This window comes from Sarcophilus harrisii, chromosome 2 (assembly GCF_902635505.1).
Source record: "Sarcophilus harrisii chromosome 2, mSarHar1.11, whole genome shotgun sequence".
Taxonomy (NCBI): Eukaryota; Metazoa; Chordata; class Mammalia; order Dasyuromorphia; family Dasyuridae; genus Sarcophilus; species Sarcophilus harrisii.
Genome location: NC_045427.1, coordinates 469,187,121 through 469,210,912, shown reverse-complemented (window position 1 = coordinate 469,210,912; position 23,792 = coordinate 469,187,121). Strand labels below are relative to the sequence as shown.

At 31.9% G+C, this 23,792-nt stretch overlaps 1 protein-coding gene across 2 annotated transcripts in view; it reads left to right on the top strand.

Annotated features, from left to right (window-relative positions):
• TOX3 (TOX high mobility group box family member 3) overlaps window positions 1–23,792 on the top strand; it is a 123,475-nt gene that overhangs the window by 92,957 nt on the left and 6,726 nt on the right. For both annotated transcript variants that reach the window (XM_031954489.1, XM_003757243.2), the window contains exons 4-6: window positions 13,386–13,655; window positions 17,036–17,263; window positions 18,956–19,036. In XM_031954489.1, the coding sequence (XP_031810349.1) occupies window positions 13,386–13,655; window positions 17,036–17,263; window positions 18,956–19,036 (579 nt within the window). The remainder of the gene's footprint in view (window positions 1–13,385; window positions 13,656–17,035; window positions 17,264–18,955; window positions 19,037–23,792) is intronic.

The window sequence follows — 23,792 nt, the reverse complement described above, 5'->3', positions numbered from 1 at the left end:
AGCTTATAGTTGCCTAAATCAGTGTGGTTCAGTGACATATCCTGAGTCACACAGCCAGTATGTATAAAAGGTAGACAATGAATCTGGGTGCTCTCGGCTGCATGGCTACTTATGTCATGTAGTCTCTCAGCTTTTATAACTCAAACCCAATAATTGATAGTGTGCTAATACAAAAAGAACACTGAATTAGAAGGTAACTGAAATTATATTCTAGTCTTAACCCTGATACTAATCCATTAGATGACTAAGAGCAAGTCACTTAATATTTCTAACATTTCATTCACCTCAATTATTTGTAAAATACATTTCTAAAATTCTCCAAATTACTCTTAATTTATTAATCCTTCTATATCATCCACTTCAACTTAATAAGAAATCTTGATTTTTAAAAAGATATAATGAAAAATAGGCCTGTCCAATTCCATCTATGACATTTTCTAGATTGTTTGTGTTCTAATAGAATGGCATAATTTATTATCAAAGGCGTTGTCATTGTTTAATAACTCCAGAATTATAAATCCAAAGTAGAAATAGAAGATATGCTAAATATATTTTTGCCTAATGATCTTCATTATGAAAATAACTTCAGGAAGAAATATTCAAATAAATGATTGAAAATACCTTTACTTGAGTGCCAGTATATATTTTTTTTAAATGAGAGAAATTAAACAAGATAAGTCTTATACTATACTGTTAAAAAGTCAGCAGACAAAGTCATCTCTACCAAACCCCAAAAGTAAAGAGTTTCTTTAATGAAGAGCCTTCAGGAAAAATTTCCTGCCTCTAGTTTCTAGTAGGAAAAAAAGGCATAATATTCTATGGTGGCTATGCAGAGAGGAAAATCAAACTCTCAGGAAATACTCAGAACATAGAAGGTTTTAAGTGTAAATTAAATTGGATTGAGAAGCAACAGAGAAGGGAACTGATACTTTTAGTATTTCAATATTTCTTCTATTTTTTCAGTAACTAAAAATTTAATTACATGACTAATTAATCTTAAAATTCTTTAAAATAATGGATCTTAGTGGCATGAAACATCTGTGAAACAACTTCCAATGCTATATTGTATACAAATGCATATTATAGATATTAATAAAAAATCTACTGTAATACTGAAAGAGTGGAAAAAAATAAGATTTTTTAGACAAAATTAGCATCTGTAATTTGGACTGCCTTAGAAACCAAATGAACCCTAATATTATGAACTTTTGACAGATAGATTTATAAATAGGGATCACATATTAAACCTTTTTTATGCCTCCTAGTGTTTAGCATAGATGCCAAGCACAAGATGGCTACTCTATAAATACATATTTTTTCAAGTGAGAGGAGCTACAAATTTCTTTAAACTCATTATCTAAACATTTTCTCCTCACCAGCAGTCTCCATATTTTCTGACTAAAATCTCAATAAGCCCTCTGTCATATCCTTTTATTATGACTGTTGTATGAGAATCATTTTCTAATTTGCATGACCAACCTAATCTCCTCGAATTTAAAGCAATTACATCTTACTGGTTCACAATAAGGTAGAAACTTCAAAACCAGCAACAAGAATATTAATCCCCAGGACAGAACATAAAGTCAAGTCAAGTCAACAGAGTTCTCTTTGCCAAAGAAATCATAAGTCTAGGCCCTATGTCCTAATCCTCCTTTCTTATCTTGTATTGTCTACGATACTGTCCATAATAATTGGGTAATTTATAACCTACAGTTTAATTGAGACAGATACAATTATAGTGTGGAGAATGTGTGTGACAGGAATAAAAGTTTTGAGTACCTAGTCCCCTTGACTAAAACTACTCATGATTCCTGAGTTCTAAGGTTTGGTTATGATCATTTCAGGGATCATCACAGTGATATCTAAAACAAAAGGACAGCTTCTTAAGTACTCTACTATCCTCTCTTTGTAATATCAAGTCCCATTGGCTCAGTTATCTTTTGTGTGAGATCATTATTATATCTATATCCTTATATAGCTCTAATATTTCTCCTGAATCTCAGATACATCACTAACTGCCTTTGGATAGCTTTAGATAGATGTACTGTAGGCATTTCAAATCCAATAGATCCAATACAGAACTCAAACCCCATCTCCTCTCAAATTGTCCTTTCTTTCAACTTCTTTATTTCTATTAAGGGCACCACCTTATAGTAACTTCTCCAGGTTCACAATCTTGGTATAATCATTAATTCTTCCCTTTCTCTATCTCCATTTCAAGGCAAGTGTCACATCTCATTTGTTTCTCCTTCGTGACATTTCTTAACATTCATTCCCTCCTTTCCTATCATACAGAAACCACCTTAATTCAGACCCTTTCACCTTCTGACTAGATTACTGCATCTGATTCCTTGTTGAACTCCTGGTTTTAATCTCTATCTCCAATCAAGCCTGTACACAACTGTCAAATTAACATTTCAAAATAGGAGGCACATAATGTCATTCCTCTGTTCAAGCATCTTCAGTTGTTTCTCAATGTTCCTGGAATAAAATGCAAGATGTCTCATTGTGGTATTTAAAAAGCCCTTTGTAATCTGCTACAAACAATCTTTCCAAGCTACATTATTTCTTCTCATACACTTTTGCTTTAGCCTAACCATTCTACTTTCTTTTATTCCAAACCAGTATTCTACTTCTTACTTGCATGATTTTACAAAGGCTGTAATCACTTTTACCTCCTGGAATCCTGGTTTCTTTCAAAGCTTAGCTCATGTACTACATCCTACAGGAAACTTTTTCTGATACACTGTATTTGTTGTCCAGTTTTCTCCATTGTTCATTTTTCTTTGTTTTTGTTTTTGTTTTTTTCATTCTTCCTTTTTTGTCTTATCCAGCATGATGCTTTGGACAATCTTTAGCACTTCATTATTGTTTAGTTGAATTGTATTAGATATAAAAAGTTACATTATAAAGGTTTCTAAATATATAACTTGTTGCCACATACATCGTATCCCAAACTTCAACCACAACATTTTAAAAGCAAACGGTTTGGAAAATAATGGCAAAGTAAGCAAATATAGCTCACTGACAAGTTTAAACATACAAATAAATATTGAGTTCAACAACAATAACAAAAAAAAAAGAGTTAGGCTATTATCTAGCTATTTCAATTATGTGGGAAAGTCTGAGTGAAAAATCAGGTTAAATAATAACAGGTTAAATGTGAATTCTTAAGAAAATTTGTTCAATTAGAAAAATGCATAGGATATTCTTAAAACTATAGTTCAACAATGACATGGACACTTCTAATGCCTTCCTTTTTCTTCATTTTTTTTTAAACCTCTGCATTCTTGGTAATAGTATATAAGTTCTGAAGAAGTACTTTTTTACTGTTAGTCCAGTGAAGCTGAGAAAGGCATTCTCTATTGGAGGGTTCTAGACTTTCCTGCATCTGTCTGAAGGAACAATTGAATGATATTAGTATCTCTTATCATCAGTATTCCTAGACATTCATGGTCCAAGTTTAAATTGTAAGTTTAGAGAAATAACAGTGCTAGCATATCTCCATATTCCAGCTGATCTCACTTGCTTAATGTGTTATACTTGGAAACTGGTTTGGTTGAAATTCTGTTTCAACCAGATTCTCACACCACATAACACAATAAACTCCAAATCGATTCATCACATGATAGTAGAGATTTTGTCAAACAGATTAGAGATGAAAGAAAAAAATGTATTTTGTAATTACAGATAAGGAAATGTTTAATAACCAGAGAAGCCATGGAGAAGATCATAGAAGGTATAATGTATATATGTGTATGTATGTATATATATATATATATATATATATATATATATATATATATATATTTATATATATATATATATATTTTTTTTTACAAAATTGAAAAGATTGTGTACAACCAAAGATCAGTATAGTTAAAATTAGAAGGAAAATTTAAGTGGTGAAAAATTGTAGCAAATTACTTTGATTAAGGACTGATATTCAAGATACACAAAGAAATGATTGAGATATGTGAAAATGATAGCCCTTCTCCAGTAGATAAATGGTCAAAAGATGTGAAAAAGCATTTTTCAAAAGAAAAAAATCTAAACAGTCATGAATTATATGAAGAAGTACTCCAAATCATTAATAATTAGAGAAACAGAAATTATTCTGAAGTTTGCCTCAAACCTTTTAAATTGGTGATGGTTTTATTACCATTACATGGCAAGTATTTGAACATGGCAAATGAGGAAATCATTTATGCCTCTCTCTTTTTGTTAGGGGTCTGCTGCTAAACTTTAAACAATAACATACTTTAAAGTTTAATCCACTTTAATTACCTTTTCTTAATCTTTTTCTTAAATCTCTAGACAATAGAGGAAGGAATCGAGCTTGGATTTGGAGTTTGTCTGTTTTTGAGTTTTGAATGTTCACATTGAAAATTTAATACTAAACACTCGAACCAGTTCAAGCTAGCTCCAGTATACCCCAAAAGTATTATTGTTGTTCTTTATGTAGGCAAAGGAAAGATTCAGAGAGGAAGGGGAACTAGGGATAAGGTCAGAAAAACAACAACCAAAAAAAAGATAAAAAAGAAAAAGATAGTGAAACATTTAAAAAATAAGTTGAAGACTGAAGGAAATTAAGAAGAAAATATATTAAAAGGGCAATTTAAAAATTATATTGTTATATTTAAATTATGTTGAATTATATATATTTTAAAGCAAGTTATATGCAATAGAAATTTGCATTCATATGTTAATCTTTTTCATTTCTAATTTGTGTATAGAATTATTGGGTTTGGTGTTTGATAAACTATACATTTTAAAAATAAAATAAAGTTTTTGTAGTCAGGTATATTGGGATGGGAAAATCGCTAGTGTTCAGTCTAACTATATAAGGTTTAATTAAATTCATTCTCCAGCTGATCCTATAATAAATAGTACATAAATTAAGACATTTATAGAGAAAGAAAGAAGAAATAATTGATTTTTTGACACCTTTTGATACTGACCCACACTCACTGTATAATCCTGGACAAGTCACTTTAACTTTTCAGTTTTCTCTGAAGCTCTCTCAAGAGAGCTTTTCAGAGTTTCAGAGTTTCAGAGCAGTTGCCAACCTGCATTAATAGGAATTCTTCATCTACACTAAAGGAATCCTAGTCTTCAACTACATATTTGGTCATTGAGTGGTGACAAATATACTCACATTTGTGAATAATCATTTTAGGTAGTTTATGGAACCATTCCCATTAAGTCTGTTTTAATAGAAGGAAGACATTTACAGTATAACTCATTGAATGCATATCAATTGAGGATCTAGCATGCAATTAATAGGAGCCATTTAGCAATTAGCAATACAGCAAACACTCAAATTACCTGAAGTTTTAGAGAGCTTACTACTAAAAACAAAACAAAACAAAACAGAAAAAAAAAACCCCAAGAATGTAAAATTCAAAGAATAGGCGTTTCATCTCTTGAGTTTGAGATATCTACAAAGTATTTGCCTAAATATGAAAGTTAAAAGGAATGCTGTATTTGATTGGTTAACTCAACAAACATTTAACACCCATAGGTGCTAGAGTGCAGAAATGTGGATTATTAAGGCATGCAGAGGAGGAAAGTAAGCAACATGTTGGAGAAGAGCAGCATTAATGGAAAAGAAACTAATAGAGAGGTTTGGAATTGAAGGAAATTCTTACTTTATACTCCTTTAGCTGGTGATTTCATCAGCTTCCATGAATATAATTACTCTCTCTATGTTGATGATTCTCAAATGTGTCTGTCCTGTCCCAATCTCTGCTGACCTTGCTGATTTTGCATCTCCAATTGCCTTTAAACATTTCTTCTTCTTTTTCTTCTTTTCTTCTACTTTTTCTTCTTCTTTTCTTCTTCCTTCTTCCTTCTTCTTCCTCTTCTTCTTCTTCCTTCTGCTTCTTCTTCTTCCTTCTGCTTCTTCTTTCTTCTGCTTCTTCTTCTTCAGTAGGCACTTAATAAATACATTTTGATAGTTGTGAGGATATGGTGAGATAATATAGTGCTTTACAATCCCTAACATGTTAAATTAATATAAAATTTATAAAATATAATAATATAAATGTAAATAAATAAGTTATTATGCTAACTTTCTGAAGAAAGGACTTCTGAAGATCAGGAAGCAGCAAAGAATTAACTGGCAATAATTCTGTTTTTAAAGTAATATTTGAAAATGATAAAAGTCATCTATGACTGAGGTAAAGAGGAATAATTAAGTAAAATGGGGACAGTGAAATAATTGATCAATTTTCATGAGGTAAAAAAGTAATAGAGAAAATTAATAAAAGCAATTAGTAAAAGAGAGAACCTCTAATATCATTAGATTTGAAAATGTTTAATTTTTAATAAAAAGAAATATATTAAGTAGAAGTGGATGTTTCCTGTGAAATAAAGTATATTGGTAAACTTCATGTGGATTTCTGAATGTCATACTAATGTAATAATGTACCAGAGCCCAAAAGAAGAACAGCCTAGATATTAACCCTTGGATTTTCCCCCCATATTGCTCAGTAGTCTTTAAATGTTCCAAATTAAGAAATCAAATGCTCTAATTTAGAATGAAACAAAATAAGCTTGCACAAATTAAAAAAGAGAAATTGTCAAGAATTCATAGATTTCTATATGAAATAAAATTTGGGGCTCAGCATGAATTAAGAAAATTTATTTTCAGTAAAATCTCACTTATCCAAATTAGCAAGTATTAAACTAACTTGTAAGTAATGTATTGATTTTCTGGATTTTGAGATTGAAGATTTTTATAATCTCTTATATAACTACAGTACATATGTGGAAAGTTTTTCAGGGAAATACTATTTCCTAGTTAACTAACAAGGCTTTTAAAAACCAGTTTGAATTATCTTTATCTTCTGTTTTGTTAAACAGTTTTCCTTTAATGAAATAAAAACTGGGTGTCCAGCAAAAAAGATCACTTTAATATGCCAAAAGTGATATCCTTTAGAAAAATTTTGAATGACTTCCAGATGCTATGATCAGTATAATTCTGAATCATATTGACCCAGTAGTAAGCCACAGGGGTTTCAAGGGAAGATACTCTAAAATAAACAGGCACATGAACCAATGAAAGTGAAGTTCTAAATGTTTCCACATCATATTCTCTTTATTTGCTATATACATTATAAGTATCACATAAGAAACTAATTCTTTTTTTTAATAGAACTGAATAAAAATGATATAGCTTCAAAGTATAATGGAACTGAAAGCACATACTAAAGGGCCAATAAGCTAGATAGTCAATAGTCCAAGTACTTTTTTGGATTTATGGGTCATTTCAGAGTATAGTCCCACTTTTTTTTGTTCAAAAACTAGAATTGGAAACTAAGGGAGCTTGGGGTCTCTTGTCAGAATGCTGCCAACATTACCCAACCAATGGAGACCCCTGCATGTTCTCTCTGCAAATGTCTATGCCCTTAGCATTCTTGTATGGACACTTTACAGACCTGTTCAACACTTAAGCCATCATGAGCAGGAATGAGATCTTTGTTCCAGTTGCTTATGATGAATGGGACAAAAGTCAGACCAAACTCTCTGGTGAATAATCAGGGATTTCCTTTTCTCTAATTTTTATAACTTTGTGCCTACCTAAAATTTTAGGGACTGGATCTCTCTGGTAACTGAGACCTGGTTGTATCCTTTGAATTTTTTCCCTCATCCCCCAGTGACTCTGGTGCAAAGTAAAGGGCCCAAACTATGGAATCAGAGTTCCTAGGTTCAAATCACCTCTATGGTACTATTTGTGTAATTTTGGGGCAAATCACAATGTCCCCTGATCTCATTTTCTTTAACTGTAAATTTAGGGTGTTGATCTTAAATGGCCTCTAACATCCCTTCTAGTACTGAATGTGTGATCCTCCAATCTCCCCCTTTAGGTGATCCATTTATCTAAGTTCTATTTTATGTGGGGACTATGTCTTAATAAAAGCTCACGGGTTTGTCTATTATTTCACTCATCTCTCTGGGAAAGAAATTGGTTGGGTCATTTACAAAGAATTGGATGATAATAGATGTTGCTTTTTGCTTCCTTGTTTATCTTCTCCTCCCCAAAATTAAAAGCTTTTATTTAACAGAAGATATAGAATGTTCTTATACTCAGATCCCGAACAGGAAAATTTATCTCCCCTTTCTAGAGAACATTAAGCAGCATTGCTCCTGTTGGATCCTATCATTTTTTGAGAGTACAGGTGACAAACTAGTGGTGAAAGACCTGTTTATCCAGTACACAAACATCTCAAACTAGGAACTGGAGATCTTCCATAATAGCCAAAGCATTATGAGAGAAGTAGTTATCTGTTCACATCTTCCTTGATAAGTTTCATTCAGTGAGTATAAGCCAGTTAGGGAAGTGCTTAATCTTAGGAATCAACTATATTAAGCTATTCTAAGGAAGGATTCGAGTCAGAGCATTTTAATCATCTGTTATTGATCATTCTGGGAATACTGAGGTTTCACTAGAAGTTTTGATGGAGTCAAGATTATTTCTTTTCTAGTACATAATTTTCCAGTGCATGTCATCAAAAATGATGCTACAAAAATCACACAGAGAATTTTAGAGTTGAAAGGCACCTCAGTCCATCTCATTACCCCCCAAAAGAATTCCTATTATAATATATGAGACAAGTATTCATCCAGCCTGTGTCTGAAGTCTACAAATGAAAGAATCCACTACTTCCCAAGACATTTCTTATTAATGGACAGCTCTAATCGTTAGGAAAATTTTCTTGACATCAACCTTACATTTTTCTCTTTTCACAATTTTATCCAAGGCTCTTAGCTCTTTTCATTTTTTACCTTTCTTTCCAATCCTAATTGCTATTGTTTCTTTCTTTTTTCTTTCTTTTCTTTTTCTTTTTGATTTTCTTTTTCTTTTTCTTTTTTCTTTTTCTTTTTGCTGAGGCAACTGGGGTTAAGTGACTTGCCCAGGATCACACAGCTAGGAAGTGTTATGTGTCTGAGACCAGATTTGAACTCAGGTCCTCCTAACTTCAAGACTGGTGCTGTTTCTTACTTTTTAAAGATTGGAATTATGAGTGACCAGATTTGTGATTATAGACCTTTAAAGAATATTTGGGAAATACCCTTGCTAGGGCTAGATTTCTCTCTCATCAACCATCCTTGTTTTCTCTGAGTTTCTCCAAATTTCAATGGATGCCACCCAATTTTAAGAGGCATAAAAACAAGTCTGTGTCATGGGAGCAGAATATCTGTGATCATTTGAGTTCAGGAGATCAGAGAATCAAGACCAAAGGTAATTTTGGTTTCCAGGTCTAGGAATAGGGGGTAGACTGAGGATATGGAAAAAGTTTAATTGCTATCCCACCTCCAAGTCATCTGTAGTGACTCAATTTCTTCTGAAATTCATGATCATCTAATTTAGATCCTCTTGGTATATAAGAATCACTTTATCTCTCCCCAGTGTCTTTCAAAAACTTTTTTGGTAGGTATTCCATCTTCTCTTTTTGGGCCTCAGAGCTGTATTGTTATTATTTTTGTTATTAATGATAGGGTTCTTTACCAAGAAAAGGGAATACATTAGTGGGGCAAGATCTGAAACTCCATATTCCAAGATGGGAAATAGATAGTTGTCCACTTTTTGCCTAAATTTTTCCTCCAGATATAATGCCTGAAAAGTCTGCCTTCATACAAGATGCAGGGGAGTGTTTAAAAAGATGTTATGATTCAGTGTTGAATCATTTTGCAGATGTTCATGCCTGTGTTGTTTTATGAAATATGTATGAGCTTGCTACTTGGATATATGTTAACTGGTGATTTAGTAGTTAATTCAGTTTAGAAGTCACTGTTTTCTAAAATTTCCATTCCTTTAACTCTGAGATACTGATGTTAGGCAATATGTATAAACAGGTCAGAAACAGAAAGAAAATTCCATATGTCAAAATAATCATAATGGCACTTTTTTGTACTAATGAAGTACTAGAAACAGGCTAATGCTACTAATTAGGAAGTGACAAAACCAGACACATAAGTGTAATTGGATATTATTGCTAAGTCAAGAAAAACAAAACATAATACAAAAATGTATAGTTATGCAAAATAAATTTCCAGATTAGCCATGAATATGATCACTTTAAAGAGGCATAGAAAGATTTTAAAAAAATTGATGCAAAGGGAAGTAAACAGGATTAGGAGAATAATATACAAGATTAAACCTTATGAATCTTAGGAACAATAGTAATTGAAAAATTATACCAGATCTGTCATAATCAAAATGACTAAATATGGCCCTGGAGAAGAGATTGGGAAACTAAGCCTTTTTCCTTTCTCTGAGTGTGATTTTTATGAGTGTGGACCATTGTACATTTAAACTTGGCTAAGTTGTTTAGTTTTGTTGAATTGCTTTCCTTCCCTCTCTTTTTATTCTTTGTTACAAGGGAAGGATTACTCATTCTACAGGGAAGATGGGAGGGATACATCCAGAAATGAAGTTAATGTAAAAATAAAAGATATACATAAAATTTTATTTCTTTTGAAAATTGTAATACAATAATAAAGAAAATTCTGTTCCCTTTTAAGAAAGATTCTATGTGCAAAAGTACTTGGAGAAAAAGAATTCATTGTTTCCTTAAAATTGGCTTGTTTTGAGTTGACTTGATTCATCATCTTGTCTGATTAGCACAAGGAGATTAATTGAGAAAGATTATATAGATTGTTTAAATAAGTATATAAGAATAATTTTACTTTTCATATGGGAAATCAATGCATGTCTGAAGTCATTTTGCTCTCTAAACTTTGAAGAATGAGAAGGGTATTTAAATTCTCATTTACTTTTATAGGCATGATTTTAGATAATAAAATTTTCTAGGTTGAAAAATATAATGTAATGGAAATTGGGCCTTGATATTCTAATTTAATCTATTTTTATTCTGAATTTGGATTTATAACAATGATATAATTAGATGAACTCTGATAGGAAAGAATCCCACTATGGAAAAGTGATACATAAGGAATTTGTTAATTTTCTGTATAAATTCACCATCTTTTATTAACTAAAGAACCTGAGGACTCCTGGTGAATAATTTGAATAATTATTTTCATATTCAAATTGAACTTTAAAAAGTTTTGAATATAAGAAGAGATTATATTTGCTTTTAGGGTAAAATTAGTTTTAATTCAATAAATTAAAATACTACAATATGCAAAGGAAGATCAGAATGCATGGAGCTAAGAGGAGAGTAAACTTAGTGAGATTGGTAACACCATGCACACTTTTACAACATACCCTCTTTTTTAAAATTGGCAGTTTAATTTGCTTTGCAAGCTAAATATAAATAATTTTCAGATGTTTTTTATAATGAGACCCTTTTTATGGCCCAGAACAATATGCTGTGGAAAACTGATGTAACTTATGCATCTCTAGACTTTACCTTCTGATGTCATTATACTTTGTTATAGAATTGGGATTTGAATCTTGCCTTTGATCCTTACTAAATTATATGAGTATGCAGATCTTCACTAGGTGATGAAAAGAGTCAGAAGATTCAAATCCCTCTTCTGATTTTGATTTATTGTATAAATGTGGCCAGGTTACTATTTGATTTCTAATGGATCTTATCACCCTAGATCAATGATGGTATGAATCATTATGACATATGAGTCAATTTTCCTCTCTTACTAGATTGTCATGAAAATTCAATGAAATAATACATGAAATATTTTGCATGCCTTGATTAACATTAGCTACTGTTGTTATTGTTATTAATAAATGATCACTTTAATTTATATTGTTAGCATGTTCCTTCTACCTACTATTATTTTACTTGAGATTGATGTTAATTTACTCATATTAAATTATAGTCTGATCTGGATTATAGTAATGCTGTCAAATGTTATATGTAGACAAGAAGTAAAAATGGAAAAGACTTATCAACAATTTAATAGATATAAAACCCCTTGCACATTTGCCAGTATTAATGGAAAGGAGATAATTAGCCAGCTACACAATATTTGTGCAGATAGTTTGATGTTTTGCAGTGACTATAAATGATGGAACTTACTGTGTAGGATGGGATCCAATGGGACTGTAGTGATTCTTAATATATGCTTATGATCCTGTTTTGAGCCTAGTTTTATATATTTCCTTGAACAGCCCTGTTTTAATAGTCTCAATAAATTAGAGGACCAAATTGGTTTTAAAAGTTATTATTGACGTGATAGGCATGCTGAAGAATTAAGAGCTTGCCAATAAGAGCAGAATACTAGCAAGCTGCCTGCTAGAGTGTTTATGAGTAGCATAATGAAGTCATAATAATGGTTTTGAGTAGTACAGCCGAATAATGAGTCAGTCTCAGGTGGATATATACAAGGAATGGGAAAAAATGGAGAAGCAGATTCATAAGTGGTGACTGAACTGTTCTAAAGCTCCAAGTTATCAAGGGTGGCCTCTATTTGGTTAACCACAGGCTGGTATCCCCCTTGGGTAATATGAAGAGACAGCATCAGTACTAGGTTTTGAGTTGGAAGACCTGATTTTAAATTCTGCCTCCATCATTAATCATTTGCATGGCTTTAAATAAGTAAGTCTCTTAACCATATAGCTCTCAATTTCCTAATTTCCTTCTGTGCAAAATGACAGGGTTTGTACTAGATGCCTTTTAAGGCCTTTTCCAGCTCTAATTCTTTAATCACGGGATAAGACATTGCATGAATTTACAATTCTGGTATTAAATGTAACCCAGGATCAAAGCAGGATTAAACATTCTAGTGAGTGCCATATATAAAAGATCCTACTAGGATCTCCAAAGCTATCCATTATGGAGGAAGATGCATCCCACTATCTTTACAGCAAGTGACATTTCCTTCATCCTTTCAAGACTTTTGAACTATATATTCACATGAATTGATACTTTTTGTGAACTGTGGCTTTACCTGGTCTGGCTGCTGCTATTGAAGGCCTTCAATGTTAATTTTTTTCCCCCTACAAAATTGCATTGAGGATCACCTCAAATCAAGGCAAGAACTTCAAGTCTTTCATTGTTCAGAACTATTTCTTTATAGATGTCTGGTGTTTTTTTTTTTTGTTGTTTTTGTTTTTTTTTTTAAGACTGCCTACTCCCTAAGGAAATTGGGCAGAAATTCATTTATGATCTAGTACTTTACTTTTTTGGGGGAAATAAAAGGACTTGTTCCCATAAGCAATGTAGGTAGTTCCTTAATTAAATGAGACCGAGCTTCTTTATCCTTTTGTATTTGCACATTATTTCAGATCTAGTAACATATCTTTATACTTAATTGTTTTAAAACAGATTTAAAAGCATATGGGAACAGGTAAAAACTTGTTCAAGAATTCAGAATTGAGAAAGCTTCTAATATAGAAAATAGTTGGATATTTGCAGAAATTTAATATGCTTTTATTTGCTCCTTCCTTATAGGATCATGGTCACACACAGGTGTCTCCATATCGCCAAGATCACTCCTTGATCATGAGGTCTATTGTTCATATGACGGATGCTGCTCGTTCTGGAATTATGCCTGCTGCCCAGCTCACAACCATTAACCAATCTCAACTCAGTGCCCAGCTGGGATTAAATTTAGGGGGTGCCACTATGCCTCACACATCTCCTTCACCTCCTGCAAGCAAATCAGCAACTCCTTCCCCATCAAGCTCTATCAATGAAGAGGATGCAGATGAGTCAAACAGAGTAAGTTTGGCATTACTCTCTTGGTTATGGTTTATCATTTAATTGATGATGGTGTTCAATTGGCATCATTGATCATCCACATATAGTTTTTATAGAAAATGAATTCCATTCTTGATGTTATCTTGTGGAACTGCATGTTATCTGTGGTAGAGAGGTTAACACCTATAATGGAACAATGGACATAGAAAGTTATATGAATTTGCATTTTTTTTAAGTTTTGAGGAAAAACACCCCTGGACAGGGAATCAGGAAATCATGCTTTCACTCTGGGCCTTGGCATCAGCTAGTTATGAAAAAAAGCTTTAGCTTTCCCAAATATAAAATGAAAGACCTGTTCTAGATAACATTTTGGGAGGTAGGTAGGTGACACAGTGGATAAAAGGAAATTGACCTTGAGTCAAGAAGACTCAACTATATAAGTACAAATCCAGCCTCAAAAATTTATTAGCTGTGTGACACTGGGTAAGTCACTTAATCCTGTTTGCCTCAGTTTCCTCATCTGTAAATGAGCTGGGAAAGGCACTAGAAAACCACTCTATCTTTGCCAAGAAAAACTGAGAGTTTGTCACTACTGAAATATGACTGAACAACAACAGATAATATTTGATTAGTTTCAGTTCTGGGTGTGTCAATCTAAATTTTTTTTTACTACTATAAGCATTTAAAGAACTAAACAATGCATTTGATGTGCTTTTTTTGGAGGGGGAAATTTTTCACTTACTAAATAGCATTTTAACACTTTTATTCTTATTGCAAGTATCACTTATACAAGGTATCCCAAAAGTCTTAATGAAGTTAAGCTATTGAAACTTAATGTTGCAGTAAAACTTAAATATATATAACATTTTCTTTTTTTAAATTCACCTGCATTTCCCAATGTAACCCTTCTTCCTTCTATTTCTATCACTTAAACCTGATATCTTAAAACAGCAATAAAAGGATCATAACAACAACAAATTTAAAGGAGGAAAAAAAAACAAGTTAAGCAAAACCAATCAACTTATCAACCAAATCAGACATTAGGTACAGTGCTCCACACTCACCTTCAAATGTCTCTTCTTTAGGATCTAGTTTGTTGAATGACAGACTGACTGAATATTTGTTTAAATAAACAATTTGAATAAAGGGGGAAAATACCTATTAAGTACCAAATGCTGCTTTCAAACCTGGAGATTCAAATACAGAATCAATCCCTGCCCTCAAAGAGTGTCATTATTATGGAAGAGACAGATACAGAGAAGTAGTGGGGATATTTTGTTTTGGAAAATTCATAGAAATAGTGAATAGGATTTTAAAGGAGTAGATAGACATGCCTTTTCTAGACCAAGTGGTAGTATTATTGTGAATATGGTTCCATAATTAGAAATCAGGATGGATGCTTTAGGAAGTGAGAGTGCAGGGAATATGCATAATGGGTAGCAGAACATTAGGAGAGATGATTGTTAGGGCATGAGGTGAAGCATGACTAGAGCCATATAGATATAGTGAACTATATTTGGCTTTCACCAATCAAGTCAGCATAGTTTCAGGTCTGGACTTCCAGAACTGAAAAGGGATATCTGTCCTTTGGTCCCAAACTCTTCAGAGTTATCACCTATATATAATGCCAAAGATAATCAACATTCATCTGTTCAATTTTTAAAACATCAAATATTAACCCATTTAGACCATGGTTCCAAATAACTTGGATTGGAAGACTCCTTTTTGGGGGAGTGATGTTGCTTAGGTTATTGTTAGCCTTAATACTAGATATTGCATCAAATTTGTTTTTCAGGAAAATAGTCTTCTCTTGAAGAGAATTGTTTTTTTTTTTTAAACCTAGTTTCATCTCGTTTATTATTACCCTTTTGTAAATTCAAATTCATTGCTCAGAAATGAAGGCTATCTCCTCATTTTTTGAGAAGCTTTTTTCCCTTCTAAGAATATTAAAGACAACATGAGGAGAAACAAAGGCCTTCAGAAATTTCTGTATTTCTGTGTTTTAAACAAGAGTTATTATTTTAAAGGAACATATACAGCATGGGAGTTGCTTTTATAAAATGAGTCTCATTGTAAGTTAGTAGCTCAACTCATAAAGATTGGGCTTATCTGGGAATAATTTCATGCTGAGTCCATGTATCTTTAACTGGTTTCTTATCACAGTGTTGGAGTTCTCAAAAAAAAAAAAAGTTAATGCTACTTTGTCTCCTTAGGACTTTAGTAATTGGGAAATATTCCAAATGATTTTCATTCAGAAGATAATGATTCTCTGGGAAGATCTGAAATGTAGTGAACTGAATGATTAGTGGTGGAGATCTAAGACAGATCTTTAATCTCTGATCCCATACTGACCTCAGCTAGAGTTAATTTTTATTTTACCAAAATTTGGCTTTTTACAAAGCTTCTTTCAGGCTTTTACAGATCTTCAGTGCAACTAATGGGATCAGTAGAGGAGGAAGCATAGTTTAGTGAATAAAACAGTTGATAAAAAGCTGCCTTCTGACAGGGACATTATATGAATAAAGGAAATGAAATCATATGCAAAAGGCTTTGAGGTGTGTGGAGTATGTGGATTTGGTAAGGGATGTTCTATTAATTTAAGGTGTTGTAATGGTTTAATAAATGCCCTTGAAACTTTTAAAGCTTCATACTGTGGGAATGAAAATGAGTAGTGAAAATGAAAATTTTGATGATGGAATTCATATTCTAGGGATCACTTATCATACAATAAGTATCTTTAATCTTTTTTTAATTGTGTCAACTATTAATTTTTATAGGTTTTTAATTTTATAGAGAATATCATTTCTCTTTCTTGTTTTATTTAAAGTAGTTTTGACATTTTCACATTACTTGCAATATTCTTTAAAAAGGTAATATTTTTCTAGAAATAAAAGATGACCTTTAACTCATTGTGAAAGGTTTTTTTTTTTTTATTACAGGTAATATACACTTAGATTTAGAGAGGCCCATTGGCAAAGTGACATTCTCATGAAATCAGTCTCAACAATTACATTTTTCAACATCATTACATACAAACTAATGATGTAGTTGTTTAAAATAATGGATTTTAAAAATCATTAAACTTTTTCTACTAAAGCCTAATGTTAGCAAAACATACTATGCATTCATATATAGTGCATATGTTGCATGCACAATATCATATGGGATATTGTGTATATTTTATTATGATGGTTCTTAAGGATATATATTTCTAAATTTGGATCTCATCTATAAGTGTTACTTGACACTATGTAATTTTAGATAAACATATTTTCCCTTGTTCACAGTGGTTCATCTGTTGATGATTTACTATAACCTCAAAAGGACAATTGTAGGCCTAAATTTTGCTGCAATCCATGTGAATATATTTTAAGCATTATTTTTTTTTGAATGCTTTGTAGGCCATTGGAGAGAAAAGAGCTGCTCCAGATTCTGGCAAGAAGCCCAAAACTCCAAAGAAAAAGAAAAAGAAAGATCCCAATGAGCCACAGAAACCAGTGTCAGCATATGCCCTATTCTTCAGAGACACACAAGCTGCAATTAAAGGTCAAAACCCCAATGCAACCTTTGGAGAGGTTTCAAAAATAGTAGCATCAATGTGGGACAGCCTGGGTGAAGAACAAAAGCAGGTAATGAAAGCTATCTCATTGAAAAGAATTAAAGCTCCTGGTATGAATCCATGTTTATATCATGTGTTTATGTTTAGATGTGATAGTATGCACAGCCCAACCCTGTCAAAATACTGAAGATGAATACTATATTTAACAAAGTCATTATCTTTCCAAGTAAATAATTTATGACAATATGATTGCTTCTTATGATAGTCTTTGTGTGTGAGGGGGAAAATCATCCTACTGTTCTTTGAGCAATATAGATTTTTTTTCTGTTAACTTCAAGGATGAATGTGTAGAACTCAATGAAGGTAAGAGTGGAAGAGATCTTCAGTGGCCTGCAAGCACCAACTTTTTATAATAACCTTTTCTTTTTAAATAATGTGGTTTTTTACTTTGTTGAAAGTTACACTAGAAAAAGCTTAGGTACATCATGCTTGCCTTTTCATTGATCATCTTTCTGAACCTTTGTACTGCCCTGGTTGGTTTCCAAACTTTGAAGCTAACTCTGCATGTCTCATTATAGTAGCCAGGCATTTGAAATTGTATTCTAAGTTCATTTTAGAGCTCCACTATATGATAGGCTTTCAAAGATTAGCTATGCCGGTGGGAAATACTTCCTTAGGGGTTTATTCTCCCCTTCATGGTCATATTCCTCTTATATACAAACAGAGAAATGAATGAAATCCTTGGATTTCTGTCTTCTCTTAAGACATGCATGAAACTCCAATTAGCATTATTAAGGGTTAATGCTTATATATTGATGAAGTATAGATCCCTATTAGGGATAAACTGGAATCATTGTTTCTGAAATGAAGAGTGGAAAATTTTTAATTTTCATTTATAAAACATAAATGTAATATGTAAAACTTGTTTGATTAGAATAGGGAAGAATAATGGATGATTTTTGCCTGTTAGCCAAAATAAAAAGCAATTTCCCTAGATTATTGGTTCTGGTTCTTATAATTCTAAGTAAATCTCAAAAGCTTTCAAACTATTGTACCTAACTTGAACAGTTTAGGTGGGAGTACAATAATATCTTTAGCTGTATAGAAGGACTCTAGAATAAACATTGACATTTTGATTTTCTAAAGTGCATGTACATTGAATATTATGGAGTTTTATATGCATAGCTCAATAGCCACCCTTATGAAACATCACTTCATTTCTTCCCCTATTTCTTCAAATCCTATTTACAATCCTTCCCAAAGAAAATCAAGATTGAAATCGCCTCAAATAATTTTTCATTTTCCTTCATTTCCTTTATGTTCTTTCTGTTCAGTTTACAATTTGATTTGGAATAGGTAAGAAAGATTTTTGGAAACAAATATAAAGGGAAGAAAAATATTGATGAAGAAAAATAGCTAGTGAAATTATTTGTATGCAGTTCTTTATTAGATTTATTGCCTTGGAATATTTGTGAAATAGAACTAGAAAAGATAGCAGTATGGACAAAATCACACACACACACACACACACACACACACACACACACATGTACGTACTCTTTAAACTTAGAAACCTAATAATCTTTTCTCCTTTTGCAATAATGGAGAATATATCCATGTTTGGGTAGGTTGTCTTTTCTAACATTTTAAAATCAAAACCATAGAGATTAATTCTTTATGTACTTTTTATTGTGGCCTAATTTTTCTATTTTAGTGCAGAATTGAGATGCTAAAGGTAAAATTCATTGTTGTGTTTTAATAGGTATATAAAAGAAAAACTGAGGCTGCCAAGAAAGAATACCTAAAGGCACTTGCTGCTTATCGAGCAAGTCTCGTTTCCAAGGTAAGGGGACTGATTCAAGTGATTGTTTTAAGTTATAATATTGAAAGCAGTTCTCTAATATCTTACATTTAAAAGTAACTCTCCCCCAAGATTTGATAAACAGTTACACTGATTAGCACAAATGTGTATATGTACACATAAATATATATATCTCCATATTCTACATTCATGTGTACAAGTACATAAATACATGTGTACATGTTTTATTTCTCTATGTTTGAATATATACTCAAATTCAGAAAATCATTTCAGAAAAATGACTACTTGAAAATTTTTTCTTTCTGTCAGAGGGAAACAAAATGCCCTTGCTAAAGCAATGGGAAGACTGAATCCATGTAAAGACCCTCATTTTTAACTACAAGTATCCATATACAAGCAGGCTCTGTTTCCTGGAAATGGTATCATAAAGCAGATCAACACGAAGTGGATTGTAATTTCCCATAGGAGCAATGTTATTAATTTGGGATTGTGCTCCTGACCAAGGACTTGACATCAAATAAATCATAAATGTGACCTACAATATGTCATAAAAGCAAAGATAAAACTATGATAAACTACCATAATAATAGCTCACATTTATATAGCACTTTATGGTTCACAAAGCACTTTTCTCAAAATAACCTTCTGAGTTTGCTAGTGTAAGAATTATTATCCCCGTTTTACAGATGAAGAAACTGATGCTCAGAGGTCAACGATTAAGATATAGTCTTAATATTAGTAAGTGTCAGAGAGAGAACTTGACCACAGGTCTTCTGACCTTAAGACAAGTAATCTTTCTACTAAATAATACAATGACTAAAAAAATAGTAGAATATTGTACAAGGTGCTACAAAATGATAACAAGTATGCTCCTTCTGTTGTATGTATGAAAAGATCCAATAAATTATAAAGGATGTGGGTGTTTGTCTTTTTTTTTTTTCTTTGTTCTAGCCCTTTGGTATCATGTATGTAAATAATTTCCATTGTGAAAACTACAGAGCTGCAGATTAGCAACTCTTTTAAAATTTGTCAGCTGCCTAGGGTACCAAGAGCTCAAATGACTTGTCCAGGGTCACATATCTACTATGTGGCAGACAGGATTTGAACTCTCTTATGGAGAGTTCTTGGTCTTATGGAATCCAAGGCTAGCCAATCCTATAGCTATTGCAATCTTCTCTCTTTCTCCCTCACCCTCTTCTCCCTCCTTTTCCATCTCCCTCCCCTTTTCTCTTTCATCTACACTTTTCCCTCCTTTCTTTTCCCTCCCTCCCTCTGCTTCCCTCTTTTTCTCCCTCACTTTCCCTTCCTAAACCTTCTATTTCACCCTTTTCCCTATTTCCTTATCTTTCTTTCCCCATTCTTTTTTTTTTTTAGGGGGGGGTACTTCACCTGTAATTTCCTTCTTATTGGGAATTCTTAATTATCATATTTGCTCTACCACTGTAAATTGGCAATTGCTCTTAGACTTATAGTCTTAGAGACTTGCTTGGGGCACTGAAAAATTAATTCCCTTACCCAGGATCACATAGCCAATTTATGTCAGAGATCAGGTTTGAATCCAGGTTGCTTCTGATGTCAAAGTCATTTCTTAATCTATTGTGTTATAATGCATACTTGACATAAAATTACAATGATCATGAATTATAAATTTGACCTAAAGCTTAAGCATTAGTGATAATATTTATTAAAGATTTAGTTAATAGTAATTTTGATGCTTTGTTAGAATTTAGAAGAGGCTAGGGGGATATGATTTAACTGATTTAGGGCTCTTAAAAGATTTCTAATTAAATTTCCTCTAATGATTTATTTCTTTTGAATAATTTTTCTTAACAAAAGATTCAGAATCATTCTATTGACCTTAGAAACTGCCTCAAACTACTATTCTCAGTATAAATTTGTGATTGTGTTTATGTCAATGAAAAGCATATTTTAAAAGGTTAATTTCAAATGTTCTCTATTTTTACCTCTTCTGTTTAAAGTTAAATTGTAGCTGCTTGGTATCAGAACAAATAAAGGCCACACAGCAGTGTGATAGATGTTCTTAAGTTTTAACTTTGTCAAGCATTCTCAGAGCACTTCACACTTCGTTGGAAAGCTGTAAAAAGCATTTACTATGTCAGTATGGAGGACTTTAAAAAAGAAATTTCAAAATCTTTAATAGAATTGTTAAGACATCTATAGACATTCTGACTATATAAGTTCTTTGCTTTATGTTCAAAAATTAGCAGAAATTATGGAAAGAAAAATTAAAGAGGAGGACTGAGGAATGAAGAGCAAGTAAACAAAAATAATTGAATGTATTATATACAAAGCAGAAAAAGATGGGAGATGCCTATATATGAAGATACAAAATAAACCTCTAAATGTATTAATCATGGGATCATTCATATTAAGAAAGCATTGGGATGTATTGAAAGATTGCTGACTTGGAATCAGAGAACCTTGGATTCAGATCTTAGACGATAAGACTATGTTAGTGACACTGAGCAAGTCATGCAAATCCAGGATAACCATTTCCTCAAAAAATGTAAACTGTCAGACATATCAGATCCCTTTCAGTTCTGATCATATTCTTTTGAATTAGGAGGTTTTTAACTTACCATTGAGGTAGATCAGTTCTGCTTTTAAATTATTATTCTGGAATCAGAAAAGTGATACTGTATCTTTAATGTAAGGAAATGATCTATATCTATATTTCTATATGTGTGTATACACATCAATATTAAAATCAACTGGAATATGTGAAATACAGAAATGAACCCATCTCCGACTTAGTAGTTAAGTCATAGGACATTGCTCCAAATACATAGAAGTTAAGTTACTTGTCCAAGGTCACACAGCAAGTCAGAAACAGGTTTGAACCTTACTCTAAACTCTAAGCCTATAATGCTATCCACTATTTAATATACAAGTATAATTTGGAAATTGCTCTTTAGCTAAGTGGATAATACATAGTTATTAAGGACCTATTTTGTACCTATGAGACTTTCAGTTTTTTTCTCCCCTCAGATCTCTGCCCTTATTCTAGCAAACTTAAACATATATGTTAATATACTTTAATTCCCCTTATCTCCAAAGTTCTTCATTATTCACAACTCCCATAATGAAAACATGACTTTGATTATTGGAGAGCTTATCTTCTAGTGTGGATATAGAGTATATATACAAATATGTTATGCCATATAGTAAATATACCATAGTTAATATACTAAATTTATAGTTGACATATTATATGTAATATTTTAATATTTGCTATTATACAATTACCATACAGAATAGAATGAAATACAAACATTGTCCATGTAAATTGTGGAGGAGAAAAATCTTACTTGGATTTAGATCAATTTGATGATGTACTGTGATCTCAGAGATATTAATTAATCAAAAGTGACAATTATATACAAGCTCTTAGATTTTATGTATATATCGATTAAAAAATCAACAGGAAAACAAGAAAACAAAATAAAGATATATAATAAAGCAGTTGCAATTTTTATGGATCATTAGTAAATGAATATAAAAAGTGGAATACACTTGATTGAAAGTGAAAATTAGCTTTCTTATAGGAACATAGCAATCATCATACTGAGTTTGACCTACTGTCCATCCAATAGTTTTGATAGGTTAAAAAGAAGCTGAAATCAACAAGATGAAATTTAGTAGAGCTAAATGTTTTGTGTTTGGATGAAAAATAAATTGTACAATTTTAAAATGGGGAAGCTTGAAATAACAGCACTTATCCAGGAGAAAAATTTAGTTGACCACCAGCTCAATATGAGTCAACAATATGATGTGGACTGATGAACTATCTGATGGGTTATATATATTTTTTAAAGCACAGTATTTAGATTAGAGAATCTAATGGTGTCTTTGTACTGATTGGACAACATCCCATATATTTTATACAAGTCTTGGAATCCCCCTATTTTAAAATTTAAAATTAATTAATTATATAAGCATACATGTAATATAATATTTATTAATTAATTAGAGTTATTATTTGTTAATTAAATAATCATGTGTATATATGAATAATTAAATAAAATTAAAGTTAATTAATAAAATTAAATTTAAAATTTAAAAAAAATTTAAAAGGAGGATGGATATTCTAGGTCTGGAAATCATAGGAGAAAAAATTGAATCACCTCAAGTAGTGAGCCTCAGGAGAATGAAGTAGCTCATTGGAAGAACTGTAAGATAGAAGAGGGAGTAGATTTATTTTTGTAACTTAAAGAAATTGTGGATCTGCATGGACCAAATAGTTGGGGCCTTATGTGGAAGTCTATTTTGACTCTGTAGTTATTCCTTGAGCATCTGGGTCATGTGCTAGGGAAGCAAAGATAAGAACAAAGTGATCTTTATCCTCAAAGAGCTTACATTGTATTGGAGTTGCCAGAAAGGAATAACATGAAAGAAGAAAATTAAATACAAAATAACTATCCCACTTAAGAAAACAATTAGAGTTGTCTCCATAAGGAATTCAATTGTGAAACAATGAATTGTGCATTGCTGAAAATGTTCAAGTATAGACTGGATATTCATTTCTTAAGGGTATGGTGAAAGGGATTTCTCTACAATTTATGGAGATGGACCACATCAACTACTAGCTTCCTTCCAACTCTAAGATTTGTGAATTCTAGATAAAGAACATTTATTGTCCTATTTGAATGCTAGAAGAGTTAACCACTGGCGCCCAGATCATTCTTTTTACTTTTCCAATCTTTTTTTTTTTTTAATAAAAAAGTAATCTTGTAGGTTATTTTTAGCATGACAAATA